Source organism: Cyphellophora europaea, assembly GCF_000365145.1.
Source record: "Cyphellophora europaea CBS 101466 unplaced genomic scaffold supercont1.1, whole genome shotgun sequence".
NCBI lineage: Eukaryota > Fungi > Ascomycota > Eurotiomycetes > Chaetothyriales > Cyphellophoraceae > Cyphellophora > Cyphellophora europaea.
The window spans coordinates 170,186-186,692 of NW_008481797.1; the positions used below are offsets into that span (position 1 = coordinate 170,186).

Genomic DNA, 16,507 nt, shown 5'->3' on the forward strand with positions numbered 1-16,507 from the left:
CTTAGGGGCCAGATACTAGATAAGTTTTCTGAGCTCTAGAAATAGGAGCATCTACTATCCTTATCCTTAACCAGCACAAAGACCTGTGCTTTACAGCGCGTACTCAATTCAAAGCCTTTATTCCCCAGACATTTGCGCCGGCGGCGATATGACTTGTAATACTTCTTAGCGTCCTTTTCTTTGCGTGTAAGGGGTTGGCAAGCACGTGGCAATCGCTTGTGTTTTATTCCAGACTTCAATTTGGGTGACATGGCATGGGATGGGATATCTAGAGAAACTCCAGGTTGGCGCTTCAATGAGTGGGGTTCAGTACTGTGCAGTCTGTAAGCCAGTTCTGTTTTCGAAACATGTGGCGGCAGGATCACGGGAGACTTATTCGACAGTTGCCAAGAAGGAAGTGCAGGTGTTGGCCACCCACAGAATGTACAGGGGATGATGTGCGAGACTCGCAAACATGCATTTTTCCTTGTGCAAATACGTGGGCTCCATGAACGCAAAAGGCAACGCAAAAGGCATGTGAACCTTTGCAGTCAAGGTCACCCGAGAAAAGGCTTGCTCACAAGCTGTCGGAATGATGCCATGTCCTCAACACCATAGAGCTGACATCGTGTGAAGAGTTGCCAGCCAGAGGTTCACATCGATCCTCATAGACTATATTTGATTAAGCTTTGTACAACTGCCTATCACGTTGCTCGAGACTCGACGCCAAGGCAATTGACCATTAGCTCGAAAGGCCGACCAACCACGATCGACCATGATCCGAGCCTGTGACCGTCTAGCGTTTTTGGTTTTCCGCCCGAACTGGAGGGATGGCGAGGAACATCACAGCAGATTTCGCAAGAAACAGACTTGCTGATTGCTTTGCGATTTCACAAACGTAGAGCATCGTGTCTTATATAGCGGCGGACACCTACCACCGTGCGGCCTACTCTTTTAGCTAAAGCAGTCTGCTATTGCAGATAGAAAAGCGCGCAAGATGGAACAGGTGCGTATCTTGCCCCACCTCACAAGGTGATGCGCGAGACCCAATGAACGCCTGCAACCTAAAACAAAGAGACGTTTACCCCCGCTATCAAGATCGCGTCATACGAGGTGGTCGCTAAAGGGCCGCATAATCTGAAACACATATATACTCTGATTGGTCAACAATCTTAACCACACAAAGCTGTGGGTGTAACTCCAGGTGAGACGCATTCCCACGCTTGTGCAGTAATTCCTCTACCTAAGTACAAGGTAGAGTGCGCGTGGTTGTTACCGAACCTTGGCTTCGCCTTTCTACCGATAACTCTGTTTGGAACTCGTATCGCAGGTACATGCAATATGTCCTGTGGATCAACATACACTCAGCTGGTAGGCTCTTGATCATTCCAAGCAACGAGGTTCGATGAGATCTGATACAATAGCCAGTGCTGACTGGACTGTTACAGCACAAATTCGACGTGCAGCCGACTTCTTCTGCCATCGAACACGATGCCGGTCGAGATTGCTTGGGTAAGAGCCGGAGAGTGGGCGCAGCGGACGACCTGTACACAAGCCTGTGATGATCTGTCTAGATTCTGGTAATATAAAGCCTCTGAATAGTTTCCTGATGCTTCGCATTTGTGCTGCTCCGCTGTAACCACGCTTGTGTAGCAGATGCTGCAATGGTACGCTCGTACGGGCACTTGGCTATCCAACCCACAGATAGACGCAGGTGGTCAATCGACTGGCCCTATGAGCACCATGGGACGTCTCAACTCCCATGACACCGTAAGGAGGTCCGCTGGCAGGTATCTTGGTCTATTTGACCGAACCCCTGTAGAGTGATCCTGTAGTGTACTATGGATCACTTCACCAACCTGTCAGCAGAGATCCTCCTAACTGTCCTGACACTGGTACGTCCTATTCCTGTGAGGGCAGATGACCACTAATAAGTTATAATAGCTGGACAGGTGCGACCTCCTCTTGAGTATTCTAACCTGTCGCAAACTGAACTGCATTAGTTTGCCCTTACTAGACACACGTCTTTTATATCCTGTCTCTCCAAGTTGTGCGACCTGTACGACATTGAATTCTAGGCACAATCTTGTGGAATTGCACCGCTTGAGAGTCCTTGAAATCCTAACAGATGATCAACGTGCTTGTTAGTTGATACAGCTAACAGTTACTGACCACCTGTGTCCCTATTACATTCAAGCGCTTCCCATACATTAGAAACTATGGCGTGTGCATGAATTAGCTTTTTCTATACTTGCAAACCTTATAGCTAGAGCCTGTAACCTTTGTCATATTAGGTAGGTGAACTGGCTCACTTAGCATAAGAGCTAACACAATAGCCTGGATGTGGTGGATAGCACCCCTGTCCTAGCAGAGCTTTTAAGATAATACCGCCTGACCAGTCTGCTCATGAGACTACCTCAACAACTTGATCATCCCAGTTTGTTAAATCTGCGCCGTTTAACCCTTCATGTTGATTAAGATCGCCACCCTTTACAAGTCTTGCCAGCACTGTCAATGCTTAATAGCCTTGAAATTCAGTTCCGCGGACATCTACCGCACCAGGACTCCTATTTAATTAACCTGAGCCACTATCCAAATCTCAACAGTATTTGTGTGGATAGCGACGCCTGGACTGGCTTTATCAGCGCTTTCACCAGTTAAAGCCAGTGCTTGGAGATGTGTGTTTTTCGCGGACAGCTGGTAGTGACTAACCAACTCAATAACTTTTTCAGCAGGATCATGGGCTCACTAAAGTATCTTTACTACTATAGAGTCCACCTTGTTAGCAGTGTTAATATGCCACTACCACGGCTGGAGCTATTATTGTTGTATAAAGTCTTGTGCTCAAATTGTCTAAGCCCTTTTACTACTTGCCCGCTTCTGCAATTCCTCACTATTAAGGCAGACAATGCTCATGCAAATGGACAACAGGATGATTTGAATGGTCTGTTGCAGCTGCTAGTACTGAAATCTATAGCCACTCTCACCACCTTGACACTAAGGTCCAGGCTAACTTGGCTGTTGTCACCCATCGCTGTACACACAATTTAACGATCTAGATATTTACGCTATCTCTTGTTGGATGGCTCTATCATTGTGGATGGCTATAATTGGGCGATAATTTCTGACACAGTGTACCTTAATGTTGTAGCCAAGATAGACAGCTGGATACCCAGCACTTGGGTAAGTCTTCATTGGTCCTTTCTTGGTCAGCACTAAAATCTGTGTAGGATGGTCTCAGAATACTTGAGCATCAATGGATTCCAGGCATGGTGGCAGACCTGGACCAGTGATTCCATGTACGTCCTTATCTAATGCCAATGACAATACGTACCTATTAGTGTGGTTTCAAGACCTGAAAGCAGATTTTCAGGCAATCTGAGATGCAAGACTCATGTTCTCAGATGTACAATTGGCTCATTGCTGATTCTCGCTACAACCGGTGCCGTCATGATATCGGCCAAAATTCGGATGAACACGAAATCCAGATCTACGAACCTCGTACAAAGGAACCAAGGTTAATTCCCTTGCCAGGACAAGGCCAATCTATATGCGCGTTTATAACCTGAAGGATAGTACATCGTGGCCAAGACCGCCCAAATGGTTCCAATGCGAGAATGGAGGTTGTCCTTACACGCTTTGTGAGGTGTGTGTAGCTCTATAGATGACTCCCATCAAGCAAGAAGTGCAAAACCTGAAAGACCTGTCAACCGAGTCACATTCGACGAGTGCCTCAAATCCGATGCCATACATCGAACCTGAACAGCGGGGACGTTCATGGGACTGCAAAGCGTGAGACAGTGGTGTCTTGGCGCGTACTCTTTGGTCAGTCGGACCTCTGTCTTTTCAAGGGAGCACTAAGTTTGAATTAATGTATAATGTAGGGACCGCTGTAGCAATGCTACGAGAAGAGCGGCTTCAGGACACAATACCATCTTGACTTGACAGCTCCTTCGCGGCGGTGCGGGAAACTTGTCAGGATTGAAGGCCATGGAGTACCCAGTTCCACCAATCTGGTAAGCTCCAGGTCTTCATCTTCTTCCCAATTACCTCTCTTCAAAAGCGTAGCTTGAGCATCTGCAGCGTTGCCAGACGCTCCGCGCTTGCGGGTCTTGACCGACGTAATTTTCTGACGCGCTACGCGGCTGCTCTTCGTTCTCCGCCCAAGCGTCGCACACTCATCCCACTCCGAATCAGTATCGACTTTCATGGCTCCGAAAGTCTTTCTCTTGCGTTTGGGCTGCGGCTGATGTTCAACGGCCTCTTCGCGACTATTGACCAAACAAGAGCCGGATAAGATCTGATGAGAAACCTTGGCTAAAAGTAGCCACCGCTCATCTCCTAGTGGTTTGATACCCAGGACCGTAAACTGGTTAGACGATGAAACATTCTGTGGGCCAATCCAGTCATCAGGGGAAGCTGAAAGCTCCTGTAGCTCTTGCAGACCGCTGGCTACTGCCGTCAGGAGATATGAGTCCGTGGGCTCAAGCGGAAAAATTGAAAGGTCGGGCCTTATAGTTCGTCTCGGAGGAATCAAAGATTGCGATGGCATTGCTGCTGGCTCCGAATATTGATCTGTGTGTTGGTCTCGCGATCCTATTGTACTTGGTAGGGAGGCATTGGTGGGTTGACTGCGAGAGATACTATCGCAGAGGATAGGTCGCATAGATTTAGGTTGTGGTGAATCATCCATTGAAATCCGCGGGGTGTTTGCAATGACGGACCTATGGCTATCGCTGTTCGAGTCGGGGTTTGGTCCCACTGTTTCATGGCTGGCACAGTCGAGTCCTTCCTTCAGCGACTTTGGATGCTCAAGAAGCGCATCAGTTGAGTCCGGCAACTGTGTACTATCAAGTACTGGACCACATATGCTTCGAGATTCTTCCGGCTCGTCAACAGCGCTTCGCACCAGTTCATCATGGATCCCTGGGCTTGCTGAACTTTGGTCATTGTTAAAAGGTGGAATGTGCGGGGGACCTGCATGTTCGAGCTGCGACTGAACATCAGCAGCGGATATGTGAGCGAGGCAACTGTTATCTTGGACATCAGAGAACGGTTCCACGGATTGTGCATTTTGCCCTTCGACATAAACCCCGACAATGTTGTTTCGGTGCAGGGTCAACTGCGTGGTCTCTGTTGACTCAATAACGTCCGGATCAGGGCGTAAGCCCGGGCTTCGAGAGTGGGGAGAATCCAAAGGCGGATTTTCAGGGTCCAACTCTCCCGCTCCTGATGCTAATTCAATCTTTGAGGGGCGCGCAGTTGGTGTTGATGGTCCTGTCATTCATGTTAGTTGCCACATGGTCAGATGGAGAGTGAAACAACAGACCAAGCTCCCCATCTACCGAGAGCTCGAAAGCAGCCACGCAAGAAGCAGAGTGCTGCTGGAATCGACCTTGTGAAGCAGCCTGGTCATCTTGAACATGGTCACCACCAGCTCCCGAGGAACCTGAAATTTCAAAGACAGGTCGGCTTGCAGACGTAAAGCCCGTGCTTGTTGGCAGTCCGCGGTTTTTAGGCGTTGGCGGGCAGTGGTAGAAGCGAATATTGTTCATTGCCACGGAAGGTCTGCTTGCCAGGGCGACTGTGGTGTCAAGGAAGAAACATCGACAGTTGAGATTCCTGCCCATTTATATGCGCCAGGTGACATGCCGGAACGCCCGTGCGTGTGCGCTGAGTCTCCAATTTTGACATGACAGGCTGTGTGGATACAGGTAACTGCACTAGGACATCTTTTCCTCCGGAAGTGAAGTTGTCTGTCTCTTTTCCGCTTAATTGCTTCACGATGAGCGGCCAACAGACTTGACGTCCGAAGCTGGCTCAGTATTTCGACGAATCATGGCCTAGAGTCTTCCAATGCCCCGATCAAGACAGCAGTACTCATTTTACATGACGCGTGTTAGCACTATGCTGTAGTCCCGTCTGGCTTGATCGGCCGTCGAGCCGGACTCTGCAGCTTGACAGGTTCGCTACCAATTTTCAGTGTTACGATGCGGATAGGAGCTCTGTGCAAGCGCTCTGTTGCCTACCATTTGCTGCGGTGTGATTGGTAGGACCAATCGGACGAGTTCTAGCACAATCTCGGCAGCTGGCGCCTGAGCGTACACATGCAAGCGCCGGCACCAATAGATCCTCTCACGTGACCCATTTAAGTAGCGGAGCTTCTCCTTTCAGAAAGCTAGACATCGTTCACACTCTAATGATTCTAGAACTCTCCACAACGCAGACTGATTGAACGTCCAGGGCCGGGGCTTGTTCTCAACAGATAAGCTCCCAGAGCCTGTTGAAAGTCCACTTCACGTCTGCAATCTCTGTTCGCTGTATATGTAGACGGACAATTACAGAACCGGTAGATACGTGAAGGGCATCTCTTTTATCAACCACTCTGATACACGCTATAAGCTTATATCCTTCCCACTCCATCAACCCTGCTGACTGCCCGGAGTGTAGCAAACCAACAACCAAAGTCATATTTACGTCCCTTACGCGTCAAACGCTTAGCCTGTACTTCCAAGTCCGGTCCATTGCCGTGACGTCTGTGAAGGGCAGCCCAACTACAGCTAGTGGTGGACGTGTTAAGTAATGTGCTGTGTGGCCTATGCAGGACGTTAGAGAACCACAGGTATAGGTGCTAGCGGCGATCTAGGCTGCATTATTTAAACTAATGGCAGTGAACAAATCTTGAACAGTGCGAGTGTTAACAACATCTGTAATGTTCACAGATAGGGCATATAATCTTGCTGAATAGGGTGGCGGATTAGATAGTAGCGTAAAGACAATACTTTATGGCTGTCCCATAACCCAGTTCTCCTCTCTAAGCTCTTAGGAGAGTTCTTTCTATTCATGCTGAGTCCAGGTCCTAAAGCAGTATCTACTGATTCCCAGGCCAACCACCAATAGCATCCCAGCAGCAATCATGAATACAGCAATGAACAAGATAGGATTAGAAGAAAAACTCATGGTTTCTGGTGTGGCTCTAGTCAGCTAGTTTAAATAAGGACATTAGCAATATGAAGAGGAGAGAAGCTATGATACAGGCCTTTAGACTCTAGACAGCACAGTCTTTTCACAGTTTATATACTGCACTGTGATCTAACACGCCTTATATAGGCGCATAAAGTAGTAGGCCGACTTTTGGTGCACATGGAGTCAGTAAGGTAGACACTACAGGCAGCGCTTATTAGGGTTTTGGGCGGAAGCGCTATTCTAGTGGTTAATACGCTAAGAGGGTGCACATAAGCTTGGTGGTCACTTATTTCACACCACGCAAATAGATTGCCTGAATATAGTAGACCACACATGGATGTGGGAACTACTGAGCAGCCACCGGATACAGCAGTGCTGCGGCAGTGCTACAGCACTATTACCACGATTTCTCCGGGTCCCAAGGACTGCCTCATGTAAAGATCTTATTCTTATGAATTTCCACACGAGTCTGCGCCTTTGTTACCAGGCAAATCCATATAGACAATGGCTGCTATGGGAGTCAGTCATGGCCATGCAAACAGTTCACTCGATGTTTTCCAGGCTTCATGACTTGGTACTAACACCCATGGCGTCCTCTTTAGCAAAGCAGCGAAATTATGTAAAACCTGCGAGCAGGGTCCATGCATACTGGCGGATAAAATGTCGTCAGCAGCTATCTCAATTCCTCTGCATGTTACTCCTTCATCATTTGCTTCTATAAATCTAATAAATAAACAGACAAGCAAGTCAGTCTATCTATACCTACAGATGAAGTTCGCTTGGTCACTCATCCTAGAGACCTGTACAGGTGGCTTTCTCTACCTAACAAAAAGCACCTGCTTAAGAAACCCTTGAGTAAACACAACACTGGTGTGTACCAGGAAATCTGTAGTGCAATTAGTAGATCTATTGAAGTTAGAAAGAGAGACGACCAGGGTCAATCAGAAATTGTGGCCAGCAATAGCAGTGAAAGCTTCAACCTTAAACCTGAATTAGACAACCTGAATTCACTGACGTTCACCTTAACAATCAAAGCTCTGACTCAATATAATGGAGTTCTTGAAGAAAAGACTTGGTACCTGGAGACTGTAATCAAGGAAAAGCAACAGTTAGTCATTCAACAACAAGAGTGATGCGTGACACTAGAAGAACAGCTTAGAAGGCTTAGTGAAGATCTAAGTAACAGCAAGGCCAAGCTTCAAGAGCTGCATGAAAAGTTTGCGCAAGCTAAACAGGGATGGGCAGATAACAGAGTGAAACTTGCGCGCTATTAGGCTGCTGTCTATAATCTATTGCAAATATTGAAATAAAGCATGTATACTAGCATTATTCCGTCTCTAGTGAATTCACCTTGATTAGTCACCGTATAACTAGGTGCCCTTATTATCAATGAAAGTTATTCTGTCTTCTTCGCCATCTGTAATGAGCTCATCATATGTGCTGTACATTTTGCCCAGTTTCCTGCTTAGTTCCCTGACCTCATTTTCTAACTCTTGCAATTAGTGATGCTCATGGATGTATCTTTTTATTTAATCGTCTCAAGTCCTTTTCAAGAATTGTAGTAGAGCTTTGTCTTGAACTTACTCTGTGGTTGGATTCTCATGGATAATACCCATCAACATGGCACTGTCTTTCAACGAGACTATCCTCTTAATCAGTATATTGACACCCATAGTTTTCCAGTCTTGTAGTGCATGGGCCATTAATGTCTCCACCACCTCAGGAGGCACAAGATAACCAACAGCATCCTTGTAAGCAGTCCCCTCCGCGATGTGGCCAAGACTGACCAGCACAACTAGTAGTAGCAACTCCATGTCTGAAAAGATATGATTTGAAGGGCTTCCGGGACAAGAGTGGCTTCAGGGCAGGCCGTCACAACCAGTACAAGGCATGCCGAATAGGTTTTGTCTGGGGAAAGATTTTTACAGTGTTGACATTGGTTCAAAATATCGCTTGTGGACACTGATGAAGGTAGGAGGAGGAGGGACAACCGGAGGCAGTAACGCTTGAGCAACTATATGTATAGCGTTTGAGACAGGACCTGTGAATTATCTCGGCCCGCCTCCGTTAGGCCCTGCCCCTGGCGTAAGTTAACCGCAGGTTCTTGATCACGAGGCAGTACAGTGGAGTATTTTGTCCTTAGGCGCTCCTGTTGCACCAGATTCTCTGTCGAATCTACATCACAAGGCGTGAGAGACCCTTCCTATTGACAGTGCTTCTACAACAGTAATGTTACCTCCACATCTCAATCTTCACAAGAGCCATCTGCACCGCCAGGGTTTCCGCGTTGCACTTGCCCGAGTCATCTCACTGCTTTCAGTGTTTACGTAGACTCCTTAATCAGCCTCTTCTTTTCCTGGAGTTTATCTCTGAGTTCATCAAACATGCCATGCAAAAGTCCGGGACTACAGGGGTAATTAGCCTCAAGCTGCTCGCTTAATTTTATGAGAAATTGTTCTATTCCCAGTAGAGTATCCAACACAGCCTGTACACCGCAAATACTCTATAGGTCAGGATCAGTTGACAGCCAGCTAGACGTTAGTGTTTGGGAGACCATGCCATCCTGGGACTCCGGACTGAAAGAATCCGGATAGCCAGTTTGCTCTGGACGAGAAGCTCCTGTGTCAATATGGCTGGTTGGTGATATCTCGGAAACATCTTGACTTTGCTCCCTGGAGTTTGATATGGCTAGTTGCTTGAGTGAATGGCCTTCTAGTCTATACAAGGACTCGATGTCATCAACCTGCTGCTCAAAGATTGGAGATGCTTCTGTTGATGGATAGAATTAAGAACCTATGCTGCGGATCCGGGTTACAACGTTTTTCTAACGGACTTTCCTAGGCCATAGCACTAAATCGCGAAAAAAGCCCACCTTTACTGCTTCTGCCATTAGCTGAAGGAATGCATTAGACTCAATTCTGTTTGCAATTATCACCTACGATCTACAGTCAGTATTCAACATCATACCTGGCATTGAAAACCTACACACGGGTTTTGCTTCATCACACTTCTTCTTCCTTTATTAACAAGTCATGCAGCCACATCTTGTTCTTTTGTAGCCTGGCTTTTAGTACTGCACACCTGCTCGCAAGATTTGGGGCTCCGAGTCATTCCCAGTGGATGGTGTCATGGGTTTCGGAGTGCTACTGTTGCGCTGAAGGAAGGACCGGCAAGATACGTCCTGCACTATGCTCTGCGTAGTATAATAGCCAGGGTTTTCAAATCTTACCGCATACCTCTCAAGTTAGCAGAGAAGACGTAGTGGTGGAAAGGTTGGAGGAGAAACTTAAAGTACGTCTAGAGGTTGTAATTGTTTCCGGCAGCCCAAGCGGACCCCACTCGCTAATAGCTGAGCCAATTACAGACTGACCTTTCAATTAATAGCAAGGCGCAGGGCTTGGCCGGCTGGTCCTGCCTCTAACCAATCATGTGACAGATGCAGACGCTGTATACCTTGGCACAGACTCTTTCCGCCTGAACATTTCCAAGTCGCTGTGGTCGAGCCGGCGGCATGAACTTTTCTTGCGCAGGATAGTGCTGCACGTTAGATCCTGAAAGGCACCTACTTGTACTGACGCTGTACTAATTACGCCCGTTCACTCGCCAGCATAGTTTAATCCCCTAAAATCTAGAACACAGCCGAAATCGCATTCAACCACATCTAGGTCAGGGACGCTCCAAGCGCGCAGAGCGCATTACTCATCCGCGATCTCATCGCACCGCTATCGCTTGGGAACATATGGCTTGTTGCTGTGATAACAAAAGAGCGAAGAATGAAGGTTAAAATACTTGTCTTAGCTTCCATTATAAGGGCTAATGATATGTGTTGGGAGCTACTCCGCCTGAAAATACTGCAGCCGGCCCATTAACCTTTACTTCCAAACCGCGAATATATCGTGTTGTTCGGCTGATCTATGTCTATGCCACACTCCCTTAACCATTCTGCTTGAGTTCAAGGACAGCATTTCCACGTCAAATTGATTCTAGCGGCTCCAAACCAACTTGCCTACTCTAGCAAGACTGAGCTGGATCAGATCGGTCTACTTCCACCCTGAAGTAGTGGCGCGAATATGTTAACTTTCGCCCGCGGCCTCGTGTTCAGCAGACTTGGAACATGGAGAAATGGCCGTCAGCATATCATGAGCCTTGAAGCATCGAGATAGGAGCTGGTTCTCACTCTTGTGCTCGCTTCGCGGAGGACGGCCATATCTGGGGCATGTCCATTGGTGGATAGGTACTACTGTATAAGCGAGAGCCTGTTGTCAGCAATGACCTCCTGCCATCCATTCCGCAATGTGACTACAAGCTCGTTGCGCCTATACAAGCAGCGGATACTGAACGAGATGTCCCACCCAGAAACCCTGGAAGTAAACGAGATTCTGCTGATGAGATTGACATCCCAAGCTGCCCATCAAGGGAGTAAGCAAACGACGGCGATGACACAGGAATGATATCAATATAAATGTTGCTGATACTATACTGGCCATCTGTAGCGCTATATTAATGCAAGCAATAATTGCCACTCATAAGTGACACGTGTGTTGAAGTCATAATATAACGAGGTTAAAATATTGGAAGGGTTTAGGGCGTGGCTTTAACCCCAAAAATTTAATAGCCGCCCTCCAGCTTGTGGTCACTAGACGGTCGCGCAATCTAAAACAAGGAGCTGTGACCCATCAGTCAGCGTGGTGTTGTGGCTCAGAGCTACCACCAACTGATTCCTGTAGTGTTGTGGCTGAGAACCACTTCTCGCCAGGTAGAAAGTTGTGGCTGAGGGCTGCCGCCCATGAATTACTGTGGTATCATGACTGGGAGCTGCCACCCACATATTACTGTGGTGCTGTAGTTGCGAGCTGCCTCTCAGCGCTCAATGAGGGGCATTAAAGTGGCCGTTAAAACGGCCGCATAACCTAAAACTCGGAGATGCTATTCCATTAGTTAGAGATTCCAACCACGTAAATCTGTTGCTGTATCTCAGGGTCACAGGCATCCCCGCCGCCGCTAGATGCTATCTACTTCAATATACCGACTTCGCCATTGGTGCTGAACCTGACCGTTGCTCCTTGAAGATGATTCTGTCCTACATCCCAGACCAAGTGCAGCCTCAGACACTTCGCAAGATATATCCCTCCGTCTAAAAAGCCAAATCAGCCAGATTTACCGCAATACCGGCACCCACATCAGGGCGTCATAAACACCTAGCGAGATTTCGCCAGTGAGTCAGCCTGGAAACGTGCACAAACTATTGCGAAGCTACTGTATCTTGATTAACTAACAGCGCTAGATCGTGATATTTACGCACCACAAGTTCGGCAAAGAAAACACTCCAAAGAGGACGGTCCAGGATCAGGGACAGGGAAAATCAGGTCGCAATCTTTCTACAAGGAGATATAGTACTGTTATTGTTGGGAATACAGACAGTCCAGCCTTCACAGGAGGTAGTAATCAGACAGTGTGATTACTCAGCTTCAAGCAGTATTCCATAGTCTCAACTGTGAATGCTGTTTTCAGGCACAGAGGAAAGACTGAGATTGATAGAATGATACCAATCCTGCCCGGGAGCCTGACAGCCTCAACATTAGTGCATTCTGAAGCCGAGGCTTGCTTGCTGGGAAACGTGCCCAAATGATTGACCCCTTAAGCCACTAGACTGTCAATCAGCCGGCCATTGTGATGTTGTTAGGGCCTATAGGCCAATTTAATGCTCGTGAATTTGAACTGGGATTTCGCCAGCAGCGTAGAGGTTCAGAGGCTTAGCTTGAGCGCAGAACTCTGCTCATACTGATATGCATCCTTTGGGTCGCTGATATATTAACAGCTACCGCGGCATGACCGGTCCTTTCGCCTGGACAAGTGTACGGATCAATCTCAGCATTGTTCAGTGTCTTAGGTAGAGAATCTGACGCAGTGGGGGCATGCCTTTCACCCTGAGATACAGCAACACTTTTGTGTGGTTGATTGATTGGCCAATGGGAGGCTTGCGCAGGTTTCAGTTTATACAGCCGCATGTCGACCACCTTTATATACCACGTAGAATAATGGGTGCTAGTGCGTTTTTCAGAATATGCGGTCGCATCTCGGCCGCTTCTATACACTACGTTAAGTGATGGGTACTAGCGCGTGTTTCAAGATATATGACCGCGTATCAACTAGCTTGGTATACCACGTAGAATGATGGGTGCTGGCGCGTGTCTCAGGATATGCAACCACATGTCGACTAGCTTGGTATACCACGGAAAATGATGGGTGCTAGCGTGTTTTTTCAGGATAAGCGGCTACATACCAACCACCTCTATACACCACGTGGAATGATGGGTGCTAGCGCATGTTTCAGATCATGCAGCTGCACTTCAACCACCTCTCTACACCACGTAGAATGATGGTCGCAGCGTCTGTTTCAGGATATGCGGCCGTATTTGGACCACTCCTGTAGACCACGTAATATCATGGGTGCTAGCACAGTTTCAGATTATGCAGCCTCATGTCGACCACCTTAGTATACCACGTAGAATGATGGGTCCTAGCGCGTGTTTTAGATTATGCAACCACACGTTCACCAGCTTAGTACACCACGCAGAAAGCTGGGTACTAGCGCATGTTTTTGAATATGCGGCCGCAATACGACCACCTAGCACCTCGCGAAATGATGGGTACTAACGCATGTTTCAGGACCACCTCTGCATACCACGTAGAATGACGGGTACTAGCGTATGTTTCAGGACCATCTCTGTATACCACGTAAAATAATGGGTACTAGCGTGTATTTACGGATATGCGACCGCAATGTGACCGCTATGCACACCTCACGAAATGATGGGTTGTAGCCGCGTGTTTCGGCATCTGCGACCATGGTTCTGCGAGGTGTGTCACCATCATTCTGCGAGGTGTTCGCTGGAGCTCAGGGAAGCTCTTCCATTGGTTGGTGATATTAACCACATGAAACTGTTGCTGAATGTCAGAGTCAAAGGCACGTCCGCCCTCATCATATTTTCTCTACCTCGTAAACCGCGTGTTGCCAAGCCAAAGCGCCTCACCTCGATTAGTCCACTAATTAATAGCGCCCTTCGAGATTGCCGCGGTACAAAGCAACTATGATAGGGCAAGCAGCCTGAACGACGCATGTCGAGTAGCAGCAGTACGATATAAAGTACTGTACTTCTCCGAGTCCTGAGACCGAAGAATCCATCGATATCGGATGCGGGCATGCATCTTAGCGATTACTTCCCTCCTGTTAATCAGTGTCTTGGATGCCTTAGAGTCCCTGGGACCTCTATTTCCACTGCCGCCCTCCATGGTGACACCGGCATTTCCCCTTCTCACTGATCGCCGGCATCAATGGCAAGAGTGAGGCTTATTGCTTAACGACTGATTCGTACCGCGACGGTTGAGGAGCCCCATGCGTCCCAAACCGATCTCCAGGCGTCCTCGAAGATCCTTCCGCACCAGCACCCTGTTGGTCGGCAGAGTGTCCAGGATAACTCAGCATCGGCATGTTCTCCCAACCTTTCAGCCTGATTGGAATAACCGTCAGGATGGCTGAGCTGGATCCAGCGTCATGAGACGGAGATTCTACCTGATCTCTAGAACGTGGGCCGCAATCGATCTAAAGAATGACGATGAAGATCGGTTGACTGATGAGTCTGACTGATCTGCAAGACGCTTATTGACAGATGTGTCTTTGGACGAGCTTGCTGCCGCAGCTGAGAAGCCCATGTGCACGCTCTTAATGCCGACTCTCTTGCCGCACTCTTCAACACGAACGTGGCTGGCGGCACTTCCGTGTGGACCCCTTACAGGTTTGTCCGCCTGCTTTTCGATAGATGAAAGATCATGGTATCCTTGCAAAATTTCGAAGCAGCTTCGGGCGCTGTTTATCGGACGATCGATAGCCGCGAGGCTACGCGAGGGAGGTGGTTACCAGACCACAATACGAGCTCCAGCCAATCATTTCACAAGGCGTGGGCAGGCTGAAGACAAGGCTTCTTGAAACCCCGGGGTAAATTAGAACCCCAGAGCGCAGGCCCCAAGCGCTGCCAAGAAGTGACCCCGCTAGATTGGGCTATTCTTAGCTCTTTCGAAATTTGGGCCTTCCACGCGGCCGGCTGGAATTTCAGATAACTACCAGCAATTATCCAGTCTCGCAATCGTCCCTATGTTCCGTTGCAAAAACGAGATTTTGTACGATCAAGCGGAGCTCTCTTTCCCAGCATTGTAACGACGAGTACTTGCCACGAACGCCCATGGCGGAAGTTGTCGGGTTGACGGCGGGCCTGGTGGGTTTAACCACCTTCGCTTTCGAATCTAGCAGGACGTTATGGGCCATGCTAGACGAATACAGAAATCAGAGCCGAAATGTCCGCGATCTCAAGCAGGAGCTTGAGGCACTGAATGGCGTGTTGAAAACTTTACAAGAAACGGCTGACCACGCCGATGACGGCTTGGCCGCACTGAAACTCCCATTACTTCGTTGCGGGCAAGCCTGTCAAGACTTTACTGCGATTGTGACTCAATGCACGACACGTACTGGAAAGGATAAGAGCAGTTTTCGTGACTGGATGATGCTCAGGTATCATGAGAAGGACATCGGCGGTGTCAGAAACCTGATAGCGGCATACAAGTCCACCATCGCGATCGCGCTGGCGAACGTCAACATGTAAGTTCCTCCATCTCCTATCAAGGCTCGCGAGTCGGTCTGATGCCTGCAGCCACAATGTAAAGGTAACTCAGTCGCTTCTTGAAGAGTACAAAAGCATGATTGATCGAACGATGTCCGACCTGGAGGACGTTCTACGAGACCGTCAACCACAAACAGTTGCTCCGAAACCACTGCAGCCGGCTGGGTACGTTGGACAGCTGGATGTAGCCGAGGAGAGAGCTAGCCTCGAACACTGTCTATCTATATGCAATCGGCTCTCGGATCAGCTAGACAGGATCCAGGAAGAGAACTTCGCTACTGGCAGCCAACGACAGGGGAATGGAATCAGCGTCGCAATGGACAACCCCAACCAAGCCAGGTTCATCACGACCATGAGAATAAGAGACTGTAAGGCTGGGCTTGCTCTGACCTCGTCCGAGCTCCAAGCACGACTGAAAGAGATCGATGAGCGACTAGCAAAGCTCTCCACGGACTCCCGTCACAACCACCCATCGGAGGGCCTCCACAATGTCGGCCGAACGTCTGACAGAGAAGAAGTGGAGAGCATTCGCAAGTGCCTTGCTATATGTGCGGATGCTACAGATGAGGCGTCGAAAGGTCGTGTCAACGTATTCGAGGATGTGAAAATGTCTGACGACGGCCATCAGGTGATCGTGGCTACTCTGGGCGACTTGATATCAGCAAAGCGCATCACTGTTGGATCGCGATCGGTACAAGTGTTAGGTCAAATGTCCGATGAATCGCTCCAACAGTCCCTCAAGTCTGCTATCAAACGAAACGAACAAGCCGCTCCTCCGAGTCTGACAACACCAGTTGTTGATTCCAAGAAATTTGTGGTGAAGCACGGAGTCGGCCAGAAGCTGGAACAGTAGTACATGTCTCGTGCCATATCAAGATGGGAGTCCA

General features: G+C 48.4%; 1 protein-coding gene across 1 annotated transcript; it reads left to right on the top strand.

Moving 5' to 3' along the window:
* Positions 1-15,185: 15,185 nt before the first annotated feature.
* Positions 15,186-16,473, top strand: HMPREF1541_00030 (uncharacterized protein; the record flags this gene model as incomplete). The annotated part of the gene is made up of 2 exons (XM_008712339.1): positions 15,186-15,598; positions 15,651-16,473. 2 exons carry the CDS (start codon positions 15,186-15,188, stop codon positions 16,471-16,473), a joined length of 1,236 nt encoding a protein of 411 aa, XP_008710561.1.
* Positions 16,474-16,507: the final 34 nt, after the last annotated feature.